Genomic DNA, 23,071 nt, shown 5'->3' with positions numbered 1-23,071 from the left:
GGTGTAACTTAGAATATTAGAAAACCAGAGTAAATGTGCGGAAAGAATAGGAAGTGTTCTGGGAAACGTGTGATCTTCCACTGCAGATGTAATGTGGTTGGCTTCACATAAAGTGGTTACTTTGAAACTATATGCATCCAGAAAAAAAAAAAATAAAGCTGTGCCTAAACCACACAGCAAGCAGGTTATTCATAGCCCAATATATTCAAATTTACACCTCTTTCAATAGTTACTGGTAAGTACATGTAAGAATACAAAAGTTCCAAGCTTAGCTGTAATGAAGGCTGCCATCCAACTAATATAAAAACATTAGAAAAAACAGTTCACAAGAAGCTATTTACATGAGCAGCTTAAGACAAGAACAGAGCAGATTTCTAACACGCGTTGGTATTGATAAGGGCAGGCAGGAGCATGAATCATGCTGTCCCAAACCGGGTCCGGACTCGGTTCAAGACATGATTGATGGCAGTGCCAGGGCAGGACTGATGCCACAGGCCTGTGGCTTTTCTGGAGCTGTGGTGTTCACAGAAACATTTATTAGAGAGACTTCACAATCCATTATCTAAATGCCAGCTACTTGCAGTAGGATACAAGCTTCAAAATCTACAACTTTCCAACTGTTCTTGCAGTGTTCGAGGTACAGTAAGTGCTTGAGGTTTTCATTAGCGTGTTCATTAACAGTGGATTTTAAAACCTTGTAAAATCATTCAACTGGATAGTCACTGTGCGTCATCAGCCTTTTTCTGTGTCATTTCTGTTTTCTTTATTGCATAAGCATAAGTTCATCTTGCACCACCCTGGCAGTAGTGCAGTGTTTTTGCAGACAAATAGGACAATTCCATTAGCAAGGGATGTCTGTTTAGAAATTATAATACGGTCCAAAGCCACCCTATTATTGAAGGAATTGAATAAGGAATATCTACATATTTCTCATTTAATTCCTACATATATTTGTCTGTATATACTGTACCATATACTGTAGATGAAATGCCTGCACAATATAAAATGGAATATCCCTAAATAACTAATGTGTGGAAGATTTGTGAGTGCTGAGGTTCAGTAGGTGTAGGCTGCCCCTGATGTGCTGTGTGTCCTTGTGATCAAGTAGCACAGTGTCTGTCTCTGTTATAAAGTCAAGGGGAAGACCTTCTCCTTTTATAGTAACCAGGAAGCAACAAAATCTACCATATGAAAATTAAGGGAAAAAATGGAGTACTTGTATCATTGTCAAATGATAACCATTCGTGTTGTGAGAAGAGCAGAACAGTGTACCAACGCATCAACCTGAACAGACTCCATCTTCTACCTCCTAGTTAAATACCAACTAAAACCACAGAATACACTTCCACCCTCTCCATATAATATTGACACAAACCTCTGGCTCAGGGCTTATATCCCATCTGTTCATTTTCTAACAGCTTTATCCAATTCAGAGGTGTGGAGGAGCCTGAGCCTATCCTGGCAAGGAATGGGATCAAGGCAGGGTACATCCATCTATTACAAGGCACAAATAGACATAAACACGAACACACACTCACTCCAGGGCTAATTTTCCCAGGAGCTAATTAACCTGCCAGTGTGTTTTTGAACTGTGGGAGGAAACTGGAGCACCAGAGGAATCACATGCGAACACAAGTAAACTCTGTGCAAGGAGCACTGTGCCACTGTGCTGCCACTTGTTTCCTAATGATGAGAATGCTTGTGTCCAGATGTAGGCTCAAAAAGAAAAGGAAAAAAAGTGGTTCGGTCTGTTTCAAAGCATTGTATCTGAGTGCACAGAAAAGGAAACACATGGCATTTGAGCGAGATTTCTAAGAAGTATCTCTCTCTCACCAACTCCTTCTTTGAATGTTTTACAAATAGGACAGGCTTATTGGCATAATATGACATCACTCACAGGACAATGACAGCCATTCTGGAAATATGATGTGGATCTTTATGCAGATAGAGACTTGGGGTGAAACTGACAGAATCGGTGTTTTACAACAGCCCCTGACACATTGCTAAAAGCTTCACTTAAAATCAGAATGCAGCTGTTTTCCTTAAAGCAGCTCACACATCTCTAGAGTAATGCTGTATCACTTTCTTCAGCGAAGTCATCTGATTTTCATAGTTAAAGGAGCATTGCTCTCTGTTGCCCTCTTGTGGCAGGATTGGGGTGACTGCAGAAGGTGCTGTGTAATTGCCAACAGGGGTGGTTTCACTTATTCTTGACCTTTTGGCTTCCCACTTGGAAAGATCAACTGCAACACCAACAAGCAAACAAGCTGATAATTCCAGGAACGTCTGAGGAAGTGAAGTAGGACTAAATTAAGTTTTCACAGGCATCAGAATTTACAGAAAGAAATCTATTTTCCTGTTCTTTGTTTCAAATGTGTTATATGGTGAAAGAAAGAAATAAAGAATTCAATTTTTAGTCTAAAACAAAGCATTATAATAGACAACTCTATAACAAGGCTCATTGTGCAGCATTGTTGATTCTGCCTATTACCTATCACAGTTATTGTCAGTTGGTTTTGATTGATTCTACTATTGACTCCTAAACGCAGAGGTATCTTCTGGGGTAAGACAGGTATTTATTGTTCAGTAAACCCATTGACCAGCTGTCCGGATTCACCATGCCCATGATGGATCAGGCTAGTCCATTAACTCAGAGCACATCCACTGATCCTCACTTCTTCCCAGTTTCCAGTACAAAGTCAGATAATGCAAAGGCAAACGCAACGTAGGCAGAAAAATGAACAGAACAGATCCAGAGAATGAGGGGTTGTAATTAAGCAATTCACAAGGGAAGTGGGGAAGTGATGGAAAAGAATGGCAGGCCTCGTTCGGAAGCACCGGGTGTTTGTTCCCTCCGCTGGCTCGCCTGATCGCCCTGTTGTGAGGATGGTATGTTCGACCTGTCCTAAAAACTGTGTGCTTTCCAGCGGACAGTCACCCGACACGTCAGAGCTGAACTTCCTGCAGAAAGCCCAGATGCTGGAGACGTACGGAGTGGATCCTCATCCTTGCAAGGTGAAGAGGAGTTGATCCTTTGTAGGATCAAGACTCTGAGGAAAGATCTGGGAAGATCTAATCCCAGGAAAGGCAGGAAGTTAGAGGAGGAGAATAGGGCTGTGTCAGTCATCTGGCTGATAGCTACTCATTTTTCCAGGAAGCTCATTTCTGGAAGGATCTTTCTAAATTAGCATTAGTAACTAGTATTGTTGGCCTCTCCCCCATAAAACTTGTAACTAATAATGTATTTTGTTTCCATGCAATGTTGTTTTGAAGTAAACTAGTCTTCTTTTTAAAATGGCCATTGCTACTCATTTAGAAATAAAAGAATGTGACAAAACGATAAGTGAACAGTGCCTGTTTCTCCACGTCTTCATCAGGATGTGTCAGGAAATCCTGCCTTCCTTGCCTTCACCCCGTTCGGCTTCGTGGTGCTTCAGGGAAACAAGAGGATCCATTTTCTCAAGTGGTGAGTGGAGCCCTGCCTTGCTGAAAGTACCTTGGTGTCTGCTCTTCTTAAAGAACAGGAACAGCATGGCGACGTCCATCCAGTCACAGGAGCATCGGAAACCAGCAAAAACCTCTGGTTAGAGAAGGGGAAAACAATTCAAATCTAAACACTGTACTCATGGTGATGCCTCCTCCCTGCGCTACTCTTACTGTCTGTATGTGACACATCATTGTTTCTCCCAATACAAGAATCGGTGGCCTCAGTTTGTGTACAATAGACATTATTAACACACAGAGAGTTAGGTTTGTGCCAGACAAAAGCAGTATAAGACTGTGCATATACTTCCTGGACCAACATGCGAAGGTGGAATAGTTTTCTGTGATGTTCATTTAGAGACCACAACAGGTGCACCTGGGCTATCTCAGTAAAGACAAGGCTGGGCAGCAGAGGTGAAGGAGCTCCAAGGCAGTGTGGTACAGGGCGCCTTCTGGAGTGCTGACAGTCCCTGCGGTGTAGGACTGTGTGTAGAGTCTCTGTGATAGCTAGCCCCGGCAGAATGGCCCTGCCTTTGTGTGTGGATCCAGAGGCCAGGAGGACAGGCTGGCTCCAGTCTGTAGTTTGTCCAGGCTGGATGTGTGTTCCTTTTTGTTCAGATCCCTGTTTAAACAAAGTGATTCGGGCATATCTGTGTAATTGTTAGGGGTGGGTTTTGATTTCGGCATCTTTTTTTGGGGGGTCTTTGTTGCCCAGATCAGCACCCTGCGTGCAGTCATTCTGGAATCCCCATGAGATTCAATACCAATCTGCTTCTTCAATCATGAGTCCTAGGAATCTTGTCCTACCTTTTATTCAGCCTCTTTCTGTGTTTATACCACTGTGCAAGCCATGTAAAATTTATGGAAGCAAAATAGCAAAAAGGCTTCTGTTGATTTAAAAACTGCTCCACAGTACTATATCTCTCCCTCCTATTTTTATCAGCACTTTTCTCGTTCTGTAGTAATACTGCACAAAGTGCCCACAATGGATTTGGTTTTTTCCACTGTGCCTATAGCCAAATCCAGACGTCTCGTTTTCAGAATCATATGTATTTCTTAACGGTATATTGAGTAACATTTGAGTTTCTTTGACGTGTCAGCGGGCGCTGGTAAATTTTTAAAGATGTAAGATGGAATAAAGCGTTGCTCCGTTGCTGCTGTGGGGCACTCTGTCTGCGTTGGCTGCAGCAGCTGAGAAGTGATTTTTCCTCTCCTTGTTCTGTGTAGGAATGAGGTGACAAAGCTGAAGTTTGAAGGAAAGACATTCCATATATATGCAAATCAGAAGGAGGTAAGAGCTTGAATTATTAAAAAGATTCATATTTATTAAAGCCTTCTTTTAGAAGATTTATACATAGAGAAAAACAGTATTCAACATATTGTAATGTTTAGAAATGCAACACAGCTACTGATGATGTTTTTCATTACCTTGTCAGTGGGATTGAGCACACCGACAGTAAAAGCATTTATTGGTAGAAGCAGACTGTCAGTGGAGGCATCTGATCAGTATTATGTATTTTCTCAGAGAGACTGTTGATCGTGATAATTGCTGTTGTCACTTATTTATTTTGTGTTTGCAGGATAAAAAGATCATTTTGACATACTTTGCACCTACGCCTGAAGCCTGCAAACATCTCTGGAAGTGTGGAGTAGAAAACCAGGCCTTCTACAAGTGAGTGGTCACTGTGTCTGTTCTTCTTTTCATCTTATCCAAGAGCTCAGTTACTTAATTAGGTTAATTATTTGATTCTACTGAAAGATGGGACTCTTGCATCCAGAACAACTTTTCTAGCCACTAGTTTTTGAATGAACTGCATCCTAAAATAATCACATAATAATTAGGTCTATTAAGATCAATGTGAAACTACACTTGGAACCTAGAGCAATATACCCTTTACCCCTTGAGGGAACCGTATTTGACACCCCGAATCTGAGCTTTTATTAATTTTTTTTTTTTAATTTGCCTTACCATTGCAATTTATTGTATTTGAATCTGTCTTTTTTGCATACAGTAATTTGTTTTGTAAATAAGTGAGTATGAAACATTAGAAGTAACATTTCCCAGAGATTTCCGACTTGGTGGGTCTTTTTAAAAAAAAACCAACTGGCTCTTCAGTTTAGGATAGGCACCCTGAACTCTCTAATGGAGGGAAAAAAGGCAGAATACATTTTCAGAGGTAATGTCCCTCCTTGGATATTGGATATTGCCAAATAGTTCAGATACTGTTGTATTACACTAGCATGTAGCCTCTTTATAAAGGATCAGTTTCCATCCTCCTCTTCACCTGGACCCTCCTGCCTGAGCTGAGAGATTTTCAATACCCAAGAGGCTGTGGCTTCAGGGTGAGGGCTGTGCGCCTTGGTCACTTTGCACATGGCCGGCTGGCAATAACGAGCCCTGTTCCTGTTTCCTCTGCATCAAAGAATGAGGCCTCAGAGGTGCACTAAATAAACACAGGGAGGTTATGGGAATGCAGAGGTACGGTGATAAACGGCGTAAGCCGATAAGTGAAATGAGAATAAAGCCTGCCCCAGTCGCAGATGTTCCACAGAAGGTCCATACTGTACCTCCTCATGTGTCAAAGGTGCCCCCGGAGACTGCATGGGCGCTGCAATGCAAGCGCATTACAGGAGCAGCCCGCCTCTGGATAACAAGCTGAGCCTCGCTGGCTTGGCGGCTCTCCGCGGTCCTCAAGCTCGGCCGCGCACTGTCAGTGACACACGGGAAATATTTACCTCCCTGGGACAGGAGAGGGAGGACTGTGTCTTTGTGACTAATGAATTGTTTGCGGCTGGGGAGGCCTCATTACCCCAAAGTCCCTTCGTAATTCAGACCTTTTTCATTCTTTCGTGCCTTTGCATATTCCAATAGGAAGCTTACGCTTTTAGCAAAATTTGTGGAGAACAAAAGAATGAAATCTAGTGATGCTGCTATTTCTTCTTATGATTGTTATGTGACAAGCACTCCACTTCAGTCAGTGAGTTGGTACAGGTATCTTATCCAGAATGTTACAATATTGTGACACAATCTGAGAAGTGACTTAATTTCCAGATGGTCTTGATCAAATGCTTTTCATCCGCAGAAACGTACACTGCAGTATAACTTTTAAAACAAAAGCCAGCTGGCGTTGTACAGCTGTGTGTTCAAATTCGTACATGAATCGAGAAAAGAAAGTTGCGTCAGGACAGAAAGCCATTAATTTAAACTTCGGGAAGCCAGGCAGCAGAGATGACCACTTACAGAGGATTGTATTAAATCAGTCAGATAAGGCTTAGAAAACACGATCACATTAGGACTGAAGTAAATCAAAGACATTTTAAAGGTAAATAAAAGATTAATAATAAAAAGCCCCCTGTGGATTTTGATGCACAAATAAAAAAGTGGAAAAGGGGAAACAGAGTGAAACGCTAAAGGATCATGTTGGCTCGATGGCTTGTAAGGAAACAAGCTTTACCCTGTCTGTAAATTAAACATGACCTCCCGTCTGCTCGACAGTAAAGCCCTGTCTCCAGAATGAAATTCTACACTTAAATGTGAATGTTCCCTCAAGTGTGCTAAACATGTTTAGCTTCCCTTTTATGAAAATAACTATACAGTAAAAGCTTTTCTTCCTGTAGTGGAAGCCTGTGAGTAGTAGTACAGTATATGTACTAGATAAAACCATAACAAACCAAAAAGACGTTTGGTACCCTTTACAACTAAGAGAAGTCTGTTCCTCTCTTTCCTGCTTTAACTCTTTATGGTCTTTTTAATAAAAATGGTGCTCATATTATAGGAATGTTTTCTTTGTTAGAAAAATAACTCAGAAAAGTTTTCTTTGATGTGCAGCAGTATTTACAGGTGGTGGGACCCAGAAGTCCCCAAAGCTTTCACTGGATCTATGTTGAATATTCTGTTATTAGGTTTTCAAAGATTTGTTTTCTGCAAAGTGTGCCTGTATTGTTTTATTGGGTGTGTAAAATGTTTTATACATTTTTCAAGGATGATGGTTTAGCTACATCATACAATAATGATTTAGCTACAAACAATGATTCAAGTGTACAAAGAAAAAAAAACTTGTATGTGGTGTTTATATGTGGTGAAACTTTTTTTTCTTTCACAAAAATGGAAACTTTGCAGATTGAGCACCTTGAATGTGGCTGAGATTCCATTTTTTTGTATCGGCACACTATTTACATCAGTCTCTATGGGAGATGAACTTTGGCCAGCCTCCTCCTCAGATCTGGAAGTCTGACCATCACCTACCACATTTTTCTAACTCTGTCCCCTTGTTGTTCTGCTTGCTGTAGGTTAGAGAAGTCGAGCCAGGTACGCACTGTGTCCAGCAGTAACCTGTTCTTTAAAGGGAGCCGGTTCCGATTCAGGTAAATAACAACAGTAAGTAGAGTGAAAATATTTTACGGTTAAAGGAGAACTTCAAATGGAAAGAAAGTAGTCACCTTGTGAAAATAGTCAATTCTGAGAAAACAAAGTATGAACTGAAGGTGGTCGATGGACCTTTACAATTTAGGGTATATAAAGCTGTTTGGTCTCAGTGCTGTTCTTCAGATTGTGTGCTCGCACCATCAACCGAGGGCCTAGTGCAGCTGAAGGAAGATTGCACATAATTTTATAGCGTGCACAAACAATTCGCCGAAGGCTGTTTTTTTGCCAGATTCAATAAACCAACAACAGGAGAGGAGCTGAGTCTTTGCATAAGTGGTTGGAATTGAGTCAAAGCATTACAAAGGCAGAATGAAAATAAAATGGGGGAAGTTTAAAACGTTCTCTTCCCTTCCTCTTGTACTCTTCTCTCTTCCCTGATGGATCAGATATGCAAATCTGGAGGGGAAGACTGAAGTTCCCATTGCTCTGCACGCACTCTGTTTGCTGTTTAGGTTGCATTTTGTTTTCTGAGGGAATGTGATTGAATTTGGAGGTAATGAGTTCAGGAGGTTAATGAAATCAAACTGTTCCAGGCCGACACTAGTGCAGCGAGTTCAAAATGTCCTATGTTGAAGGAGATACTTGTCTTGCACTTCACCAGACCTTCAGACAAGTACATTGCAGTGCAGGTTTTGTAGTCTGAGTTTTTTTTTTTCTTTGCCCTTTGTTTTAGCGGTAGAGTAGCAAAAGAAGTGATGGAGCAAAGTGCAAAAATCAAACGAGAACCTCCTGAAATACACAGGTAAGAGGAGTGGAGTTTTATCAGCTTTTTTTCAACTGAGCGATAACTACACATGTGAACTAGAAGTTTACTTGATTTGTTGAACACTGCAAGGTGATAATGTGTTTGTGCCCTTGAAACTGAAGTCAGTAGTTTTCAGAGCACCGAGGAGAAAAGGCACAGTCAGATTTAAAAAGCACATTATATCAGTCGTGCTGCATGACATTCAGTCAAATCAATTATTTTACCTTCCCACATTACAATACTGATGGGGAGATACACAGACAATGTTAATGATGGTCAGCAGTAGAACCACTACAGGATAATATAAGCAAATGCAAAGTCTTATAGAACAGAGGAAGTTGTAGATCTTATTTTAGTGCTTTGGCTGTTTGGCTTTGTGTTTTTCTCAATAACCTATAATGGTAAGAACTGAGAAGAACCTAAGAAGAATAATCAAAGTACCTATAAAGATTATTGAGGCAAGAACCTTCTCTAGCAGCTTTATTGAACAATTCCAACTACATTGCTAGATACCTACATTTCTACGTGAAGTGTTTCCTAACTTTCTGGTCTAATTGCACACACTCAGGTCAGGGTACTGTTGATTGCACAGTGAGCGAAGCCAGCATGCATCGCTTTGAAAAAGATCAGCCTCTAAACCCTACTTCCAACACCATCCAGAAGAGAGGCCTGCAGGAAGTTCAGAATCCCTCTCCTACATAACCCTGGGGTTTCTGTCCTCACAGGGCTGGCCTGGTGCCCAGCAGGAGTTGCCCGTCCATAACGCATGGCCCGCGCTTGAGCAGTGTGCCGCGCACACGTCGGAGAGCAGTCCACATCTCCATCATGGAAGGTAAGGGCCCACTCCTTCGCTTAGTCCCTCTCACTTCATCACATCACACAGCGTCGCCACCAGCACTGCGCATAGGCAGTGACAAGGCAGCGAGCTGGGTACGTATTCTTTACCCCAAGGGTCCTGGATTGTGTGGAAAAAGCTAGCCAGCCATATGGTTAAAGCAGACAAACTAGCTTCCTTCAGGACACAGCTGGATGGGATCCTGGGATCGATAAGCTACTCAACACCAGATGGACCAATTGTAACCTTTCTTGTGCTATTAAATGGATTACAGAAGGCGAGGGCTCTTGCGCTGTTTTCCTCTGTCTCATGTTTTGCGCTCTAGCGTATCTGTCATCAGGGCATCTTCCGTTTTCCTTCTGAATTGTATTCCTGGTGAACAAAAAGTAGTTATTTTGTTGGATGAAAGTCAGACACACAGCTCTTCACAGTTCCGTCGTACGAGCAGCCCCGCCAGAGTCAGCGGGGCATTGTGTGTGGTAAATACACAGTCTCCTTGGCAGCCCCCATCTAACCCCGAACCTTAGCAATGCCCAACCTGTATTATGCCCTATCGCATGGTCCTTTTGGCCACAGATGGAGAATTGACTCTTACATTTTCCAACCTGCAGACTGTGGAAATTGTTCTCAGGCTGTAGGAAGCAGGTCGACTGGTCATATTAATGTCCATCTTTGCTGTTGCTTTTTTCTGCAGCCAGCCACCTCCTTTACCTCATGCCAACAGGCAGTGCACTTAAGGATTTCTTTTAAGCAGTCTTGTTGTTCGAGATAGTCTTCCTTAAGGGTTGGGGCCCTAATCCTCTTATTCACTATCTGTGAACAGAAAGAACTGAGCTCTGTCATTAGGACGCTCAGCAGGATCTCTCCTGCTAGAGGCTGGTAACCTGAGTCTGGTGTGGGAGGAGGTGTGTTTCTGGACTGGGTCCTTGGACTGCAGAGCCTGTTCCCAGGCGTCTCTGTCACTCAGAGCAGAGTGGAGCTCCAGGCTCATTCTGTTCTTTGTACTAAGTGGCGCTCAAGCCTGCAGGGGCAATCAGAGTGCCAAGTGCCCATTAGGAGTCAGCTCTTGCTATGGTGTGTAGGTTGACATCACACCTTGTTGGTGTGGGCTGCCCTTGCAGACTGTGCTCTGGAGGATTTGTGCCTCTTATATTTTTGCTAAAAATTAAACACTTTAGCTACAGCAATGCAGAGGATTACTGTTTTCTTCCATAGAAACAATTAATTTTAGGAAAAATATTATTTTGTTGAGAGCATGGGGATTTGATTCTGAGCCTGTCAGTTAAAGAAAAGCAGGCTAGTTTTATTGAATGTGAACCCCCTTTTCTGTCTTACATCTGCCAGGATTGGTTTCTCGATTCAAGCTAAAGCCTTTTGCGAGGGTAACACAGGACTGTTGAGTTCCAACAGTGCATGCTGTGTGCTCAGAATCTGGGTGTGAGATTTTTGCAGTTCAACCTGCTGTTTAATTTATTAAAATACTGCAGCCCATGTTGACAAATGCCCCAGCTGTCCTTGTGTCGGCCTGGGTATTAATATCGCCTCTGAAAATAGCAGACCCTGTCAGGACTGAAGTCATGCGTCCTTCCTCACCATTTATGTCACTGCTGTGAGGCTGGGGAAAGGTTTCTGGGTATGCGACAGGACGCATTCCTGCCTCTCTCTTCTCCCCACGCAGCCTCCCTCCTCTGCTTTGCGGGACGGCTTAGGCTGTGTGCGTGCAAGAGAGGAGCAGGGAGGCAGGGATCGAGAGGGCTGAACACTCCAGGGGGACCACCATGGTGAAGTGCTTGATCAAGATCAAAACGAAGGTGAATGTTCACCTGAGGATGATCAACCACTGCTATCGGGACGTGAGGGTACGGGTGCTAAGTCTGGGGCCCCGAATCTTTGGGAATGCCGTGGGGGCACTGCCACTTTTCCCAGCGCTGACTGGTTACGGCCAATCCGACCAGCCCCAGGCGTCCTCTCTGCTGGGCTTCCCTCAGACCTACTTGCAGCCTGGCGGCTCTGCTGAAAGATTGCCCATCATCTCTCCTGGCCTCTATGCTGGTCCCTACAGCAGCACCTCCGCAGGTAACGTGCGGACTGACATCACGGCACCGACACATTTTGGAATGACATTATTTCATTGTGCTGGAGCACCCGTGCTGCTCTTGTGTGGTAGATACTCCTTCGTCGCGTTAAAAGCAAAGGGCTAGTGCAGGTAGTTCTTTACTCGCACAAGTCTGTGGTTAAGGGTTCGATGTGTTTTTTGGCTCACCTGGCACTTTTTTCTTTATGCCACTTCTAACATCCCACATGCTGGCTTGGTTCATGGTTTGGGGCTCGAAAGCCTGTGTAAGTCAGCATTTTCTGGTGGGTTTTGTACTGTTTGGGATATCTAGTAGTTCAGGGCCTGTTGGGCTGCAGTTTGTGTCTTGGATCCTTGGAATTTGCTGACCTCACAGGGCTTCAGAAAACAGTGACATAAACAAGTTGCTTAGTATCCAGAAATACTGACCGATGGCAAAAAGGATTTTATGAGGAAGGATTGTGCTGTTTGTCAATTTTCAACAGTGGCATTTTGTTTTCTGAAGTTATACGTCTGCTAGCCTGTAGTGACTCTAGAGATTAACGAACCCATCACATACAGTACCACTTGGATTTCAATCCAAATAACTGCAGTTAGATGTGTGCTGTCAGGCGAGTATTATTGTGGGCTATTCAAGAATTAGTGATGAGCTGAATGTGTTCCTCCACACACACACAGCTCTATCCATTCACTTATACTGTAGATATATAGTACCTCTTCATAAGTTTGTGCCGAGTGCTTTCTAAAATTCCCTGAGTCAGGGTCTGCCTTCTCAGAGCTAAGTTCATTCCTGCCTTACTGAGTGTACCTTTTATAGAGATTTATTTAATCATGAATCCCCCCTAAATAAATAAATAACTCAAGGCATTAGAAGATGCCATGTCTTGAATCTAAATCCTATCTTCCCGGTCAAAGGAAACCATGATTTATGCATTCTCACTGTTCAGAGAATTTAATAACTCAGCACCAACTCTTCTTTTTTATTGCTGCAGTGCGTTTTCTGTTGAATTTCTCTCAAAACAAATATTCATGCTTAAAATATAGGCCTCTATTTATGTCAGTAGGAGTTAAGAATGCTCCTTTGTCTAACCCATCTCCTGTGCTGACTGTTATTTGCCATAATTAGAAGATCTGTGTATTAGTAACCCCCTTCTCCTATTTATTTTACCAGGCATTCAGATTCTACTTGGAAATAAATAAACAGGGTTTGTACTCTGTGAGAAGAGAGAGTAAAAATATTACCACCCCAAAAAAAATCACATCATGAATTCCACAGTCATCTTTTTATAGACCGGACCAATGCTGCTGACATCTTGAAGCTTGCTGTAGCCTGGGCAGTATAATTCAAAGGCATGATGCAGCCAGCTCTGTGACAGGCTTTGACAAACGCTGTTAACCTTTTCATTTTGGAGACTCTGATCACTGCATCGCAGTGCAGATCCTGGTGTGATACATTTGCTCCTTGTGTACAGTTCAACATATGTGCAGAGTTATGGAAAAACTCCTGCTTTTCTTCAAGAATGACCTTGAAGATGGCAAATTAGCATGTAGAGAGTAATGCCAATAGACCACACGGACATCCACGCATTGTTCCTGGAAGGCAGCAGAGATCTACTTTCACACATGACCGTTTTTGCACACATTTGTATTCCTACTATTGCCTTGGAACAGCTGGTCCCTCTGCTCTGGGAAGTCCCTGATCAAATTCTCTATGATTACTAGATCTTTATCTCCTCATCCCTGGGACAGTCCTGCTAGAAGGCTAAGCCCCCCAAACTCAGGCCGACCAGCATAGTGCTGCCCTCGGCTGTGAGATGGCTCTCGTCCCTATGTCTGGGGTTTCCGAGAAAAATCTTCCAGCAACTGCTGGAACGGCCCTACTGCAAAGAAAAGGAAAGTGAATTCTTCCTGTCTCGCAAAACACAAAATCCTTTTTATTTGTCCAAAAAAATACCCGTGTTGACATCTCAAAGTTATACCTACTGCCTTTGTGCTAATGTGTTTTTCCCTCATGAAGAACGGAATCGGTTATTAATCTTCTATCGACCTGTTTTCTTTTGGGCTTTTATGCCGGACTTACTCTCAGTGCATTGCACTTGCTCCCCAACCCACTCAAAAGTAACTGGAAGGAGACAGATTTTAGACAGAAGAAGAAAGTTGTATAGCAAAGGCACACTTTGTCTCATGTCCTTCATACTTGGGGTGTTCCGCAGGGTTCTGCATGGGGACCCATATTATTTTGTGTTCAGAAAGTCAGAAAACGAATAAATAAATCAACTAAAAATATTTATTGACATATCACGAGTTGGAAATCTAGATGTAAATTGTGCAGTGTGTCAATGTATTTTTATCAGGGAAAATGTATGAAAGCATTATCTTTTTGCTGCACAGGTGAAATGGAAGCATTACACAGTCTTCCCTATTTCCAAACCAAAACCAGGTTTTAGAATGTTTTGTGCTCAAATTGCAGTGCATTAGGGGTGCATGAGCACTCTTTGCCATGAAAAGTGGAATAATAACACATTTGAGGCTTTGGTTCTTGTTTGCTTTGTTGGGCAACTGAACTAACGGCCAAATTCCTGTCAGACGAATAATAATCAGGAAACTTGGCCCCGGCGACTCGGTGAAGGTGGGATACCTAACACCCTCTCTTTCTTTCCCCGTCTCCCTCCGCATGGGCAGGTCTGGAGTCCCTGCGTGACAGCGCCCACTCCACGCCAGTGCGCTCCGCCTCGCACGGAGACTCCTTCGTGCCCCGGTCCCGCAGCCTGGCGGCCGACGCCTGCGAGGGGGGCAGCGCCGTCATCGCGGACGAGGCCTACAGCCCGTCGGACAGCGTGCTGCCCACCCCCGTGGCCGAGCACAGCCTGGAACTGGCCATCTCGCGCCAGATCAATGGAGCCCCCTGCAGCATCGAAGAGGAGAAGGAGTCGGAGGCCGGCACCCCCACAGCTGGGGAGGTGGCCGAATTCGGGCCCGACGGCAAAGCCCTGAGCCCCGAGCACGCCGGCGAGGCGGGGGCCTCCCCGCTGGGCGAAGTGGAACAGGTGAATAAGTTTGTTTTAAGTGTCCTCCGTTTACTCCTTGTGACCATTGGACTCCTCTTTGTCTTGCTCCTCCTCCTCATCGTTCTTACCGAGTCTGACCTTGACGTTGCATTTTTACGTGATATTCGTCAGACCCCCGAGTTTGAGCAGTTCCATTACGAATACTTTTGTCCCCTCAGGCGATGGTTTGCCTGCAAGTTCCGCTGGCTGGTGGGCCTGCTCATTGACACGTGAAACAAACAGGGGAAAGGGCTGTTCACGCGGCTGCCCCCCTCCTCTCCCCCCTTGGGGATTTGAGAAGATGCTAACACAACTACCGTTGCTGTTTCCGCCACAGAATGATGGAGTACAGCACCATGCGAACACGAACCCAGCTTCTCTCATGAAACCACAACAGACACTACGCCATGGAGGAGTCTAGGACGGTTTCTGAAGATTTGGCTTTTTTCTTCTTTTTGTTCATTTTTTCGATTTTTTTTTTTTAAAAGAAAATCGGATAGACTGAGTTTTTTTTTCTCTCTCTCTCTCTCCAGAATTTCAGGTCATTTCAGGAATTTTTATTTTTACAAAAAAAGACAAACTGAAACAAAATGGTGCGCGCATTTCCTCTTTGAGGAAAAAAAAAACAACCAACAACAACATTTGTTACAAATGGAGAAATAAATATGCCTTCTTTATTTTCTATTTATCTATTTATTTTGCTGTCGGTTGTAATTTAGGTTAAACAACATCTCAAGCATACAAATCGGTGTTTACTACCGGTATTCCATTATGTTGTAACAATGGTATTGAATACAGGAAATCATAGCAAAGGGAAGTTTTCAAGTAGGGCACATTTTCAGTTTCGGTGGAATTGGAAGAACATCCATACTAGTCATTACACTTTTGCTGTTTCCTTTGGGGAGGCAAAGAAAGAAAAAGGGGGCTGATGTCACATAACGAACTGGAGCAACACGAGACAGGCGCATTTCAGTAGGGGCCATCGCCGAATTTTTAAAATCACTGTTCGCGACATTTGAAATCTGATGTCTGTGTTTGAAATTTTCCATTTTTCTGAAGCGATGCAGATGTCACTGGAAGACTGGCAGAGGGAGGGGGCAGATTTTGTAAAAGCAGTTCTTGAATTTGCTGACTGATTTTAAAGAGCTTAAACTATACTTTCATAGAAATACAATTATGTGTAAGCAGTAGCAAGCTGTGTAGTAGAGTTCAGATTTTGTTAACTAAAAAAAGACAATAATACCTAGATACAATGGTGTACTGTTATGTGACCTAGCAGTGTCAGTAACTGGTAGAAAAGTGTTCATGGTCAACCCCTTGAAGAAACTCATTAGCTCCTTTTAGATCCAGTTTAGCTAGTTGTGTGATATAGTAAAGCTATGGTTTTACCTAAAAAAAGTTTCAAGCCTTTTGTTTTTGTTTGAAAGTGTGCATTTGTTAGTGCAGTTGTTTTTTTTCTTTTGTTTTTGATGATAACCTCACCCAGGTTTAATCCAAGTATAATGCTAAGAAGTGGAAAAAAAATCAATGTGTTTTTTTCAGTGGTAACGATCTGGGGTTTTACATCAGTGTTGCCTATGCTTTTAAGTTTTTATTTGTGAATATAATAATAATATTAATAATAATACTGTACTTTTGTACAAAGTAATTTGTTTCCTAAAATATATATTTACTGACTGTTTTTCCTTGTATATTTTAACAAAACTGAAATGTTATTTTGTTATTCAAAATTAAATTATACCTTTTTTAGCTCAGTGGATCAGGTGTGACAGTCTAGGACAGGGACTCCCCAAGTCTGGCCCTGAAGGATTTTATTCCAGCACAACCCTTATTGACTAAACTGGAGAAGTTGAACGGACTTTCCCAGTTCGTCGAGTACCTTTAAAAGCTGCTGGAATGTTGCCCTCCCGGACTGGAATTGCAAAGTCCTGTTCTAGTGTTCTGGGGGTAATGGGAATGAAAGCATACGCAAGAACAAGGGTTTCTCCAGGTTCAAAGGCAAATCGCCAAAAATTCTACTATTTCACCCTCAACCAAGCTTGCCTGAGGTTTTAACTCAGTTACAATGGTCTTCCTTTAGGCTATGCACAGGGCTAGTGTTTGAAATGCGTGAGCTTATGAATTGCTTAATTTCCCAGGGCAGGTTTCTGCGTGTGGTTAAGTACTAAATGCGTGTTAAAAATATTACAGTGCTGTTGATTGGCATACTGTTCCTAAGCTGCATCAGTGATACAGTATGTTTTTTTGCCCCCAAAATCAAAGGCCTGAGCATGAAATGAAATTTAAAAAGCCCGAACAAAAGCCCAGTACAATATTTTTCCTCTAATGGTTAGAAAACCTCATCAAGAACAAGCAACCAAAAGCACCTGTGGGTAAAATACAATCAAACTTCAAAAGCATGGGTACCTACTGTACCTACTGTACCGTAGCTGAACTGTGAAGTCAGTTTAGGAGCGAAAGGGGAACCTGTCTGGATGCAGACAAGGGCAGATGTGGCTGTGCTGGTGCTTGGTGTTTCTGTGGCCTGTTGGAATTCATGTTTCACAGCTGTATTGTACAGTTGTACCACCGTATTGTTTTTTTATAGAGTGAGGGAGCAATAACTGTGGATTGTCGACTGTTGAATTCTGGATACACCCTGTTTTGTTTCCGCTTTTGTCATTCCCCCCCCTTCAAAATGTGCGTGGATGTGTAAATAATGAAACAAAGCTGGGTAATGTGAATTTCTAAAAATTCATATTCCTATTTTAAGATTTCTTTTTAAAAAAAATTACAGGAAGGCAGAGCAGAGTAAAACAAGAATGCAGACAGTGTAAGAGCTCATGGAGGAAACCCGGGGCTGGGTCTGGTCTTGCAGACAATGGTGTGGACTTGCACTGTGCACTTGCTGCTCGTAATTCCTTGAGTTGTTAATTCCTGCACAGCCCTGGTCAGCTCCAAGGTGAATTTCTGCAGCGATGAAGCTGTTCTTGGATCCCTGGGTTGCTGTGTTAGCTCCACAGCTTAAATCTTAGCAAGAAAGACTAGAAATGACAAAGCTTGGACATCATAGCCGAAATAAAAGCGATCCTATGCCTTTTTTTCCCCAGTTCAGCTGATATTCCTCTAGCAACCTACAGTTTCAGTAGGAGTCACATTCACAACCTGCCCTTCAATCAAACTGCTGGTTGTACAACACAACACAAAAATGAGCAGGTATTTTAGGGACTCAAATGGAAGTGAACAATATGCTGAGTCAAACTCATTTGGAAGGGGGAATAAGTAAGTTTCCGGCCAAAAACTCACCATGCAGTGAGTGGAATATTGATCTTCTGCTCTTTATGGGCTTTTCTATTTTTATGAAGTTAGTTCCAATTCTTACTGCCTTGGCGGTAGTGGCATTCATTTTAATCGGCTGCCACTGTCTGCACACTCCACGCTGCTTGGTGATTGGAGACCAATACTTCCCAGTGAGCACAAACTGTGTATAAGGCCATTTGGATTAATTGAATTGTCCATTGAATGACACCGCCATGTCTTGTGGATGGTGTTCACAATTTCCTGGGTCGTTCTCAAATACAGTAGCTGATCCCCTGTGCCGTCTTACACGCTGCAGTACAACAGGCTGTGAGCAACCTTTTTCTCTTAAAGTGATGGAGCAGAGACCTGTAGGAATTATGATCAGCAAGTGAACTGGATTGCATCTGAATTTGTTTTGAAATGATTTCCTATGGGCAGTCATAGGAAAACTTCCAAAAACATCTTCCTAAAACAGAGCTCTTTAATTGGAACCAAAAATTATCAGCACATAGAATAATTGATAGCCAGCTGTTATTCTAAGCTATTTTAAAATACTGCTAGGCTGTGGAGTGTTTCAGTGGTATCTCATTTTGAGTTTAAAGACTGGGCAATTTTGAAACCGTTTTGCTTCATGTCAAACGTTTCATCCTCATTTTAAGAAAGTACAAAAATGAAGGTGCATCACAAGCAACAACACACACATATGGTGGTAAAAAGAAATTAAATCCTGCACTGTTTGCACTTGTTACTCCCTGCAAATTGCTTATTGTAAAAATGCACTGTTGAACTATCAATGCATCAGTTCCGAATGAACAATAGGATTTTACCTTTTGTGAGCATTGTAAAAACAGTATTAAAAAAACAACTGGAAAGAGAACCAGGTACATTAAGTCCTTGTTCAAGCTTGTTATTTAAGTAATAGTGTGTTTTCAAAAAGAAAAGAAGTTAAAATACTGAAGTGTGTTGGTCTACATTTTTACAGCATAATGTAGCTTCAGTGTAACGATTCTCTTGTGTGCTGTGCCAAATGTGAAATAGCTCAAATAAGGCAGCACTATTCAATAAGCAATAAAATTGTGATTTAAAAAAAAAATCACCTGTGGTAGCCACAGGCTGTAAAAAAATATCGAGAGCAGTTTTGAGCGCAGAATGACAAAGCATTCTGACCTTTATTTTAATTTATCATGCAGAGGTAATTTTTTTATGAAAGCAATGTTACAGAATGGAACTGAATTCAGCACAGCTGGTTCACTCCTTAATTTATTGCTATTTTTAAGTATGTATCTGGTTTTAAATTCTATGTGGCGGTTGGTATTTTGCCAATGTATGCAAATCTAAGTTCACTATTGTTTGTGCTGTTTTAGAAATGACAGGTATCAGTGTTGTGGTCTTTACCTACAGTGGTGTGAAGGGGACTTTCATTCTGTGCAATGAGGGAAAATTCCCCAGTGAACTGTTTCACACTTAAGTACAAGGTCAGGTGAGAACTGAAATAGAAAATCTGCAGTGGTTCTTTAGCTAGCTTTCCTAGATATGTAAAAAAATGATATAAAATGCCATTATTTTATTATTTTGATTCTTTTGAAAGCTAGCAGAGCACACTGCTTCCCTGTCACTGGTGGATTCTCCATTCTGTTGTGTTTGCGCAGGACGGATCAACTCAAAAACAGACTCTGTATATCTTGTGTCCTGTAGTGCATCTCATTCCACTTTGACATTGACAGATTAATCAATTGGATTTTGCAACATTTGACCAAAGTTTGCTTGTGGTAGATGACAAAGCAGGTTCTGTTTATTACCGAGCTCTAGCATGATTGTCAAACAGCATTCTCAACACAACCTGGACAATCATCCTGTGAAACAAAAAAGACTGCACGTTTCGACTGCTCAAAATTAGCTGCTACTTCAGGATATAGATACCATTCATTTCTTCTATTTAACGCATGGAATGCAAAGCAAAGTATTAAATATTTCTGATCTCTCCCCATCTCACCAAATGAATTTAATTTCAAAACTGGATTGGCAAAAAAAAGTTTATCTGCAGGAGACCTAATTACCACAAAGATGTGTTCATGGATCATTAGCACAAAATGCTTGTTGATATTGTATTTTTAAAACTTCCCCCTTTGAAAAAAACAAAATGATACAAACTTTGTACACTTACATAACTGATCTCTTCTCCAGACTACCTTCTAGGACGTAAATGATTGTTCATCTGTTTTGAAATGATAACAATTGTGTATTACTTTCATTTATAGATTTCATTTTGAATGACAAAGCATTCAAAACAATAAAATGATAGTAAGAATTCAGAGTTCAGGTAGCTAAAGTTTATCAATGAGTCAGTATTTATGTTTTGGGCCCATTGGCCTGTAAGAGGTGTCACAGAGCTTCAAATTAAATCTATTTTCTGTCATCTATCAGAAAAGATATGGCCCCATTTTTTTGTCATCTTCATATAAGCTCTGTGACTGGTCAGAATCTGATGGATTTTGAGCTCTTTTCCCTCTCTTGGCTTAAAGATAAATATTCCCTAAGGATCTGGAGTTCTTTCCTAGCTGTTTTCAGGTAATACATATGTGAATTTAAGATTGATATGCTCATGCCCAAGGAATGCTCTCAGACATCATAACAAAAGAATAAATCAGGCCCGTTTGTCAACCCATTTGCTCTCTTCTGCTCTTTGCTGGCCACAATTCCATGCAGTGTTGTATAAATATTTTAGGAAGAATAGACTGAAGTTAATTCCTGATAGGAAGTAGCCTGTTTACTTGTATATCATACAGAGAATGGGTAGGGTGTGTAAAACATTACAGCTTCACATACTGTAGTCTAGATTAATTGTGGAACTCGTCTAATACAGGGGTTCACTAAAGCTCTTATAAATTTGGTAGCAGCATATCATTTTTAAAAGACAGCTGATAGCCATAATAGGCATAACTTATCATTGTTCAGCCAGTCTGTGAGGTTCATATCCAAGTAACACACATCCACAGTCTTTCCAAAGAATACACATTGGATGTGGCTACCGACATACTGTATGGACTAATTCCCGAGAGTTCAAATTAGTTTCTACAACATTTCTGACATGCTCAGTTTTAATCTAAGTGCAGTGGTGTGATGGCGTCAAAGATTCACACAGAACAAGGCACTTGAGCTGCACGGACTGTGAGCGGGACAGCTCATGTTTCCTCAAGGCTGCACTGCCTATAAGAACTCATTTGTCCTGCATGGATTTTCTAAACAGCTGCAGAACAACTAATAAACGTTTGAGATCTGTCTAGTCACAATGCAATTAAAGCACACAGCTTAAATTCTGTATTTCATCATTCATAAAAAAACCTATAGTTTTTGTCTGATAGCTCTCCCCATTCCTTCAGATCTGTTTCCTTCCAATTTGTTTGCCAGTGAAGTTCCCAGTAGTGCCAAGGAACACAGTCAGATTCAATTAAAATGTCTTACCCAGCCTGCATCAGTCCCACCAACATCCTCTCACACATAGATGCAAACACATGTGTGTTTGTTCATCTTGAGTCCTGGGACTGCATCTTTTAACATGAGATTTGAGGTTGTAGTTAATATAAAAAAAATGTGCCAAATCCAGATTTCTGTTCAGCCTTACTCATTCCACTACCATCTTTGTACTGTGTAGGTAACTTTACATAGGAAACAGTATGAAATATTGTTTCTTTCTGATAGCCCCTTGTAACTGGTGCCATGAAAATATTAAAACTTGAAATAAACTGAAATAATGTTTGAAGATGTCTGCTGTTTTTTTTTAAACAATTCCATTTTAAAAGTACAATTGTTTTCTACAGTATTTAATAAAAACACTTTGGTGTTCTGAAAACTGAACTACACAAGATAGCTTAGCACACAATATCTGCAAAGAGATTAAAGATCTCTCTCCTGCTTATAGCACCTATTGATAATTTATTTTGGAATGCTATCAGAGCTTTGCAGTATCACTCTAATTATAAGTATGCTTGTATACACATTTTGTAGCACAATGTACTGTAAATAAAAATAATTCTACCAGCAGTAAACAAATACAGTACTTTCCTGCCACCTAGTGGAGTTAAGGTTCCAGTCAAAGCTTACAGCTCTATTGCACACATTGAAGACGCTCTGTGAACACAAACACTCCTAAACAATTATTTTTAGCAATGATTAAGAATGCACTTGACCATTTCTAAAAATTTTACTATTCTTATTCCTATATTTAACATGACCGTCGTTTTATACAAAGTCAACTACATACTGTAGCATCACACCAATTCTTATGGATGGGCATTGTATTGGAGCAACCTGAGTGCAGCACCTTGCTCTATGGCACAACAGCTCTGTCCTTCCTGGGATTTGAACCTACAACCATCCAATTAGGAGTCCAGAGCCCTAACTACTCCTCCATATTCATGAAAAGTCCATTTAACATCTGCTGAAATAAGCGTACTATACCTGTGGTATACACAATAATAGGCAGTAGCACCAGTATGCAAGTACTATCTGTGAATCTCCATGTCTTATATTAAACATTGTGCAAATGTAATACTGCTCAAGACTGGACCTCAGTCTCCCACATGAAAACCTTTCGTTACCTGGCCAGATTCCCTATTAACTCATGTGCCTAACAGACAGAGGTCTGCCCAAACTCGCAAATGCTTTAATGTACCACAATTCATATACAGATTACAACTCCGAATACAACAGCCAGCAATAAAACAGCCTGCAGAGTAGATTAGTTTTGTATGACAAATAATATGCTTAGAAATGCACTATAGGGGCAGAGCAGTGGCACTGTGGCTAAGGATCTGCGCCTGTGGCTAGAAGGTTGCTGGTTCTAATCCCACGGCCTGCAGAGGAATCCTACTCTGTTGGGCCCCTGAGCAAGGCCCCTAACCCCAACTGCTCCAGGGATGCTGTACAATGGCTGACCCTGCGCTCTGACCCCAGGCTCTCTCCCTGTCTGTGTGTCTCATGGAGAGCAAGCTGGGGTATGCAAAAAGACAAATTCCTAATGCAAGAAACTGTATAGGGCTAATAAAGTGATCTTATAAGGAAGCCTAACTGTGTGCACCCCTATCCTTACATGTGATCAAAGCAGACAGTTAGAGCCGAATAGCAGAGCATATGGTGCATTAACATTCAGATTTCCTCCCTTCTTGCACAGCCAGTCTCAGTT

General features: G+C 41.7%; 1 protein-coding gene across 3 annotated transcripts in view; it reads left to right on the top strand.

Moving 5' to 3' along the window:
- The window catches only part of LOC102687745 (FERM domain-containing protein 5), a 132,200-nt gene extending 110,551 nt beyond the window's left edge, over positions 1-21,649 (top strand). Inside the window, exons 7-15 of one of the 3 annotated variants that reach the window (XM_015343769.2) lie at positions 2,928-3,015; positions 3,378-3,466; positions 4,711-4,774; positions 5,064-5,155; positions 7,774-7,848; positions 8,583-8,651; positions 9,380-9,486; positions 14,246-14,610; positions 14,790-21,649. In XM_015343769.2, coding sequence (XP_015199255.1) covers positions 2,928-3,015; positions 3,378-3,466; positions 4,711-4,774; positions 5,064-5,155; positions 7,774-7,848; positions 8,583-8,651; positions 9,380-9,486; positions 14,246-14,610; positions 14,790-14,837 — 997 coding nt within the window. In that variant the 3' untranslated portion in view covers positions 14,838-21,649. Of the gene's footprint in view, positions 1-2,927; positions 3,016-3,377; positions 3,467-4,710; positions 4,775-5,063; positions 5,156-7,773; positions 7,849-8,582; positions 8,652-9,379; positions 9,487-14,245 lie in introns of all 3 variants that reach the window. The other 2 variants (XM_006628889.3, XM_015343767.2) reach the window with 2 other exon arrangements.
- Positions 21,650-23,071: the final 1,422 nt, after the last annotated feature.

The sequence above is a fragment of the Lepisosteus oculatus genome, chromosome 5, assembly GCF_040954835.1.
Source record: "Lepisosteus oculatus isolate fLepOcu1 chromosome 5, fLepOcu1.hap2, whole genome shotgun sequence".
In the NCBI taxonomy this organism is placed as follows: domain Eukaryota; kingdom Metazoa; phylum Chordata; class Actinopteri; order Semionotiformes; family Lepisosteidae; genus Lepisosteus; species Lepisosteus oculatus.
Note: the sequence above shows the minus strand (reverse complement) of the source record. Positions and strands in the feature narration are given on the sequence as shown.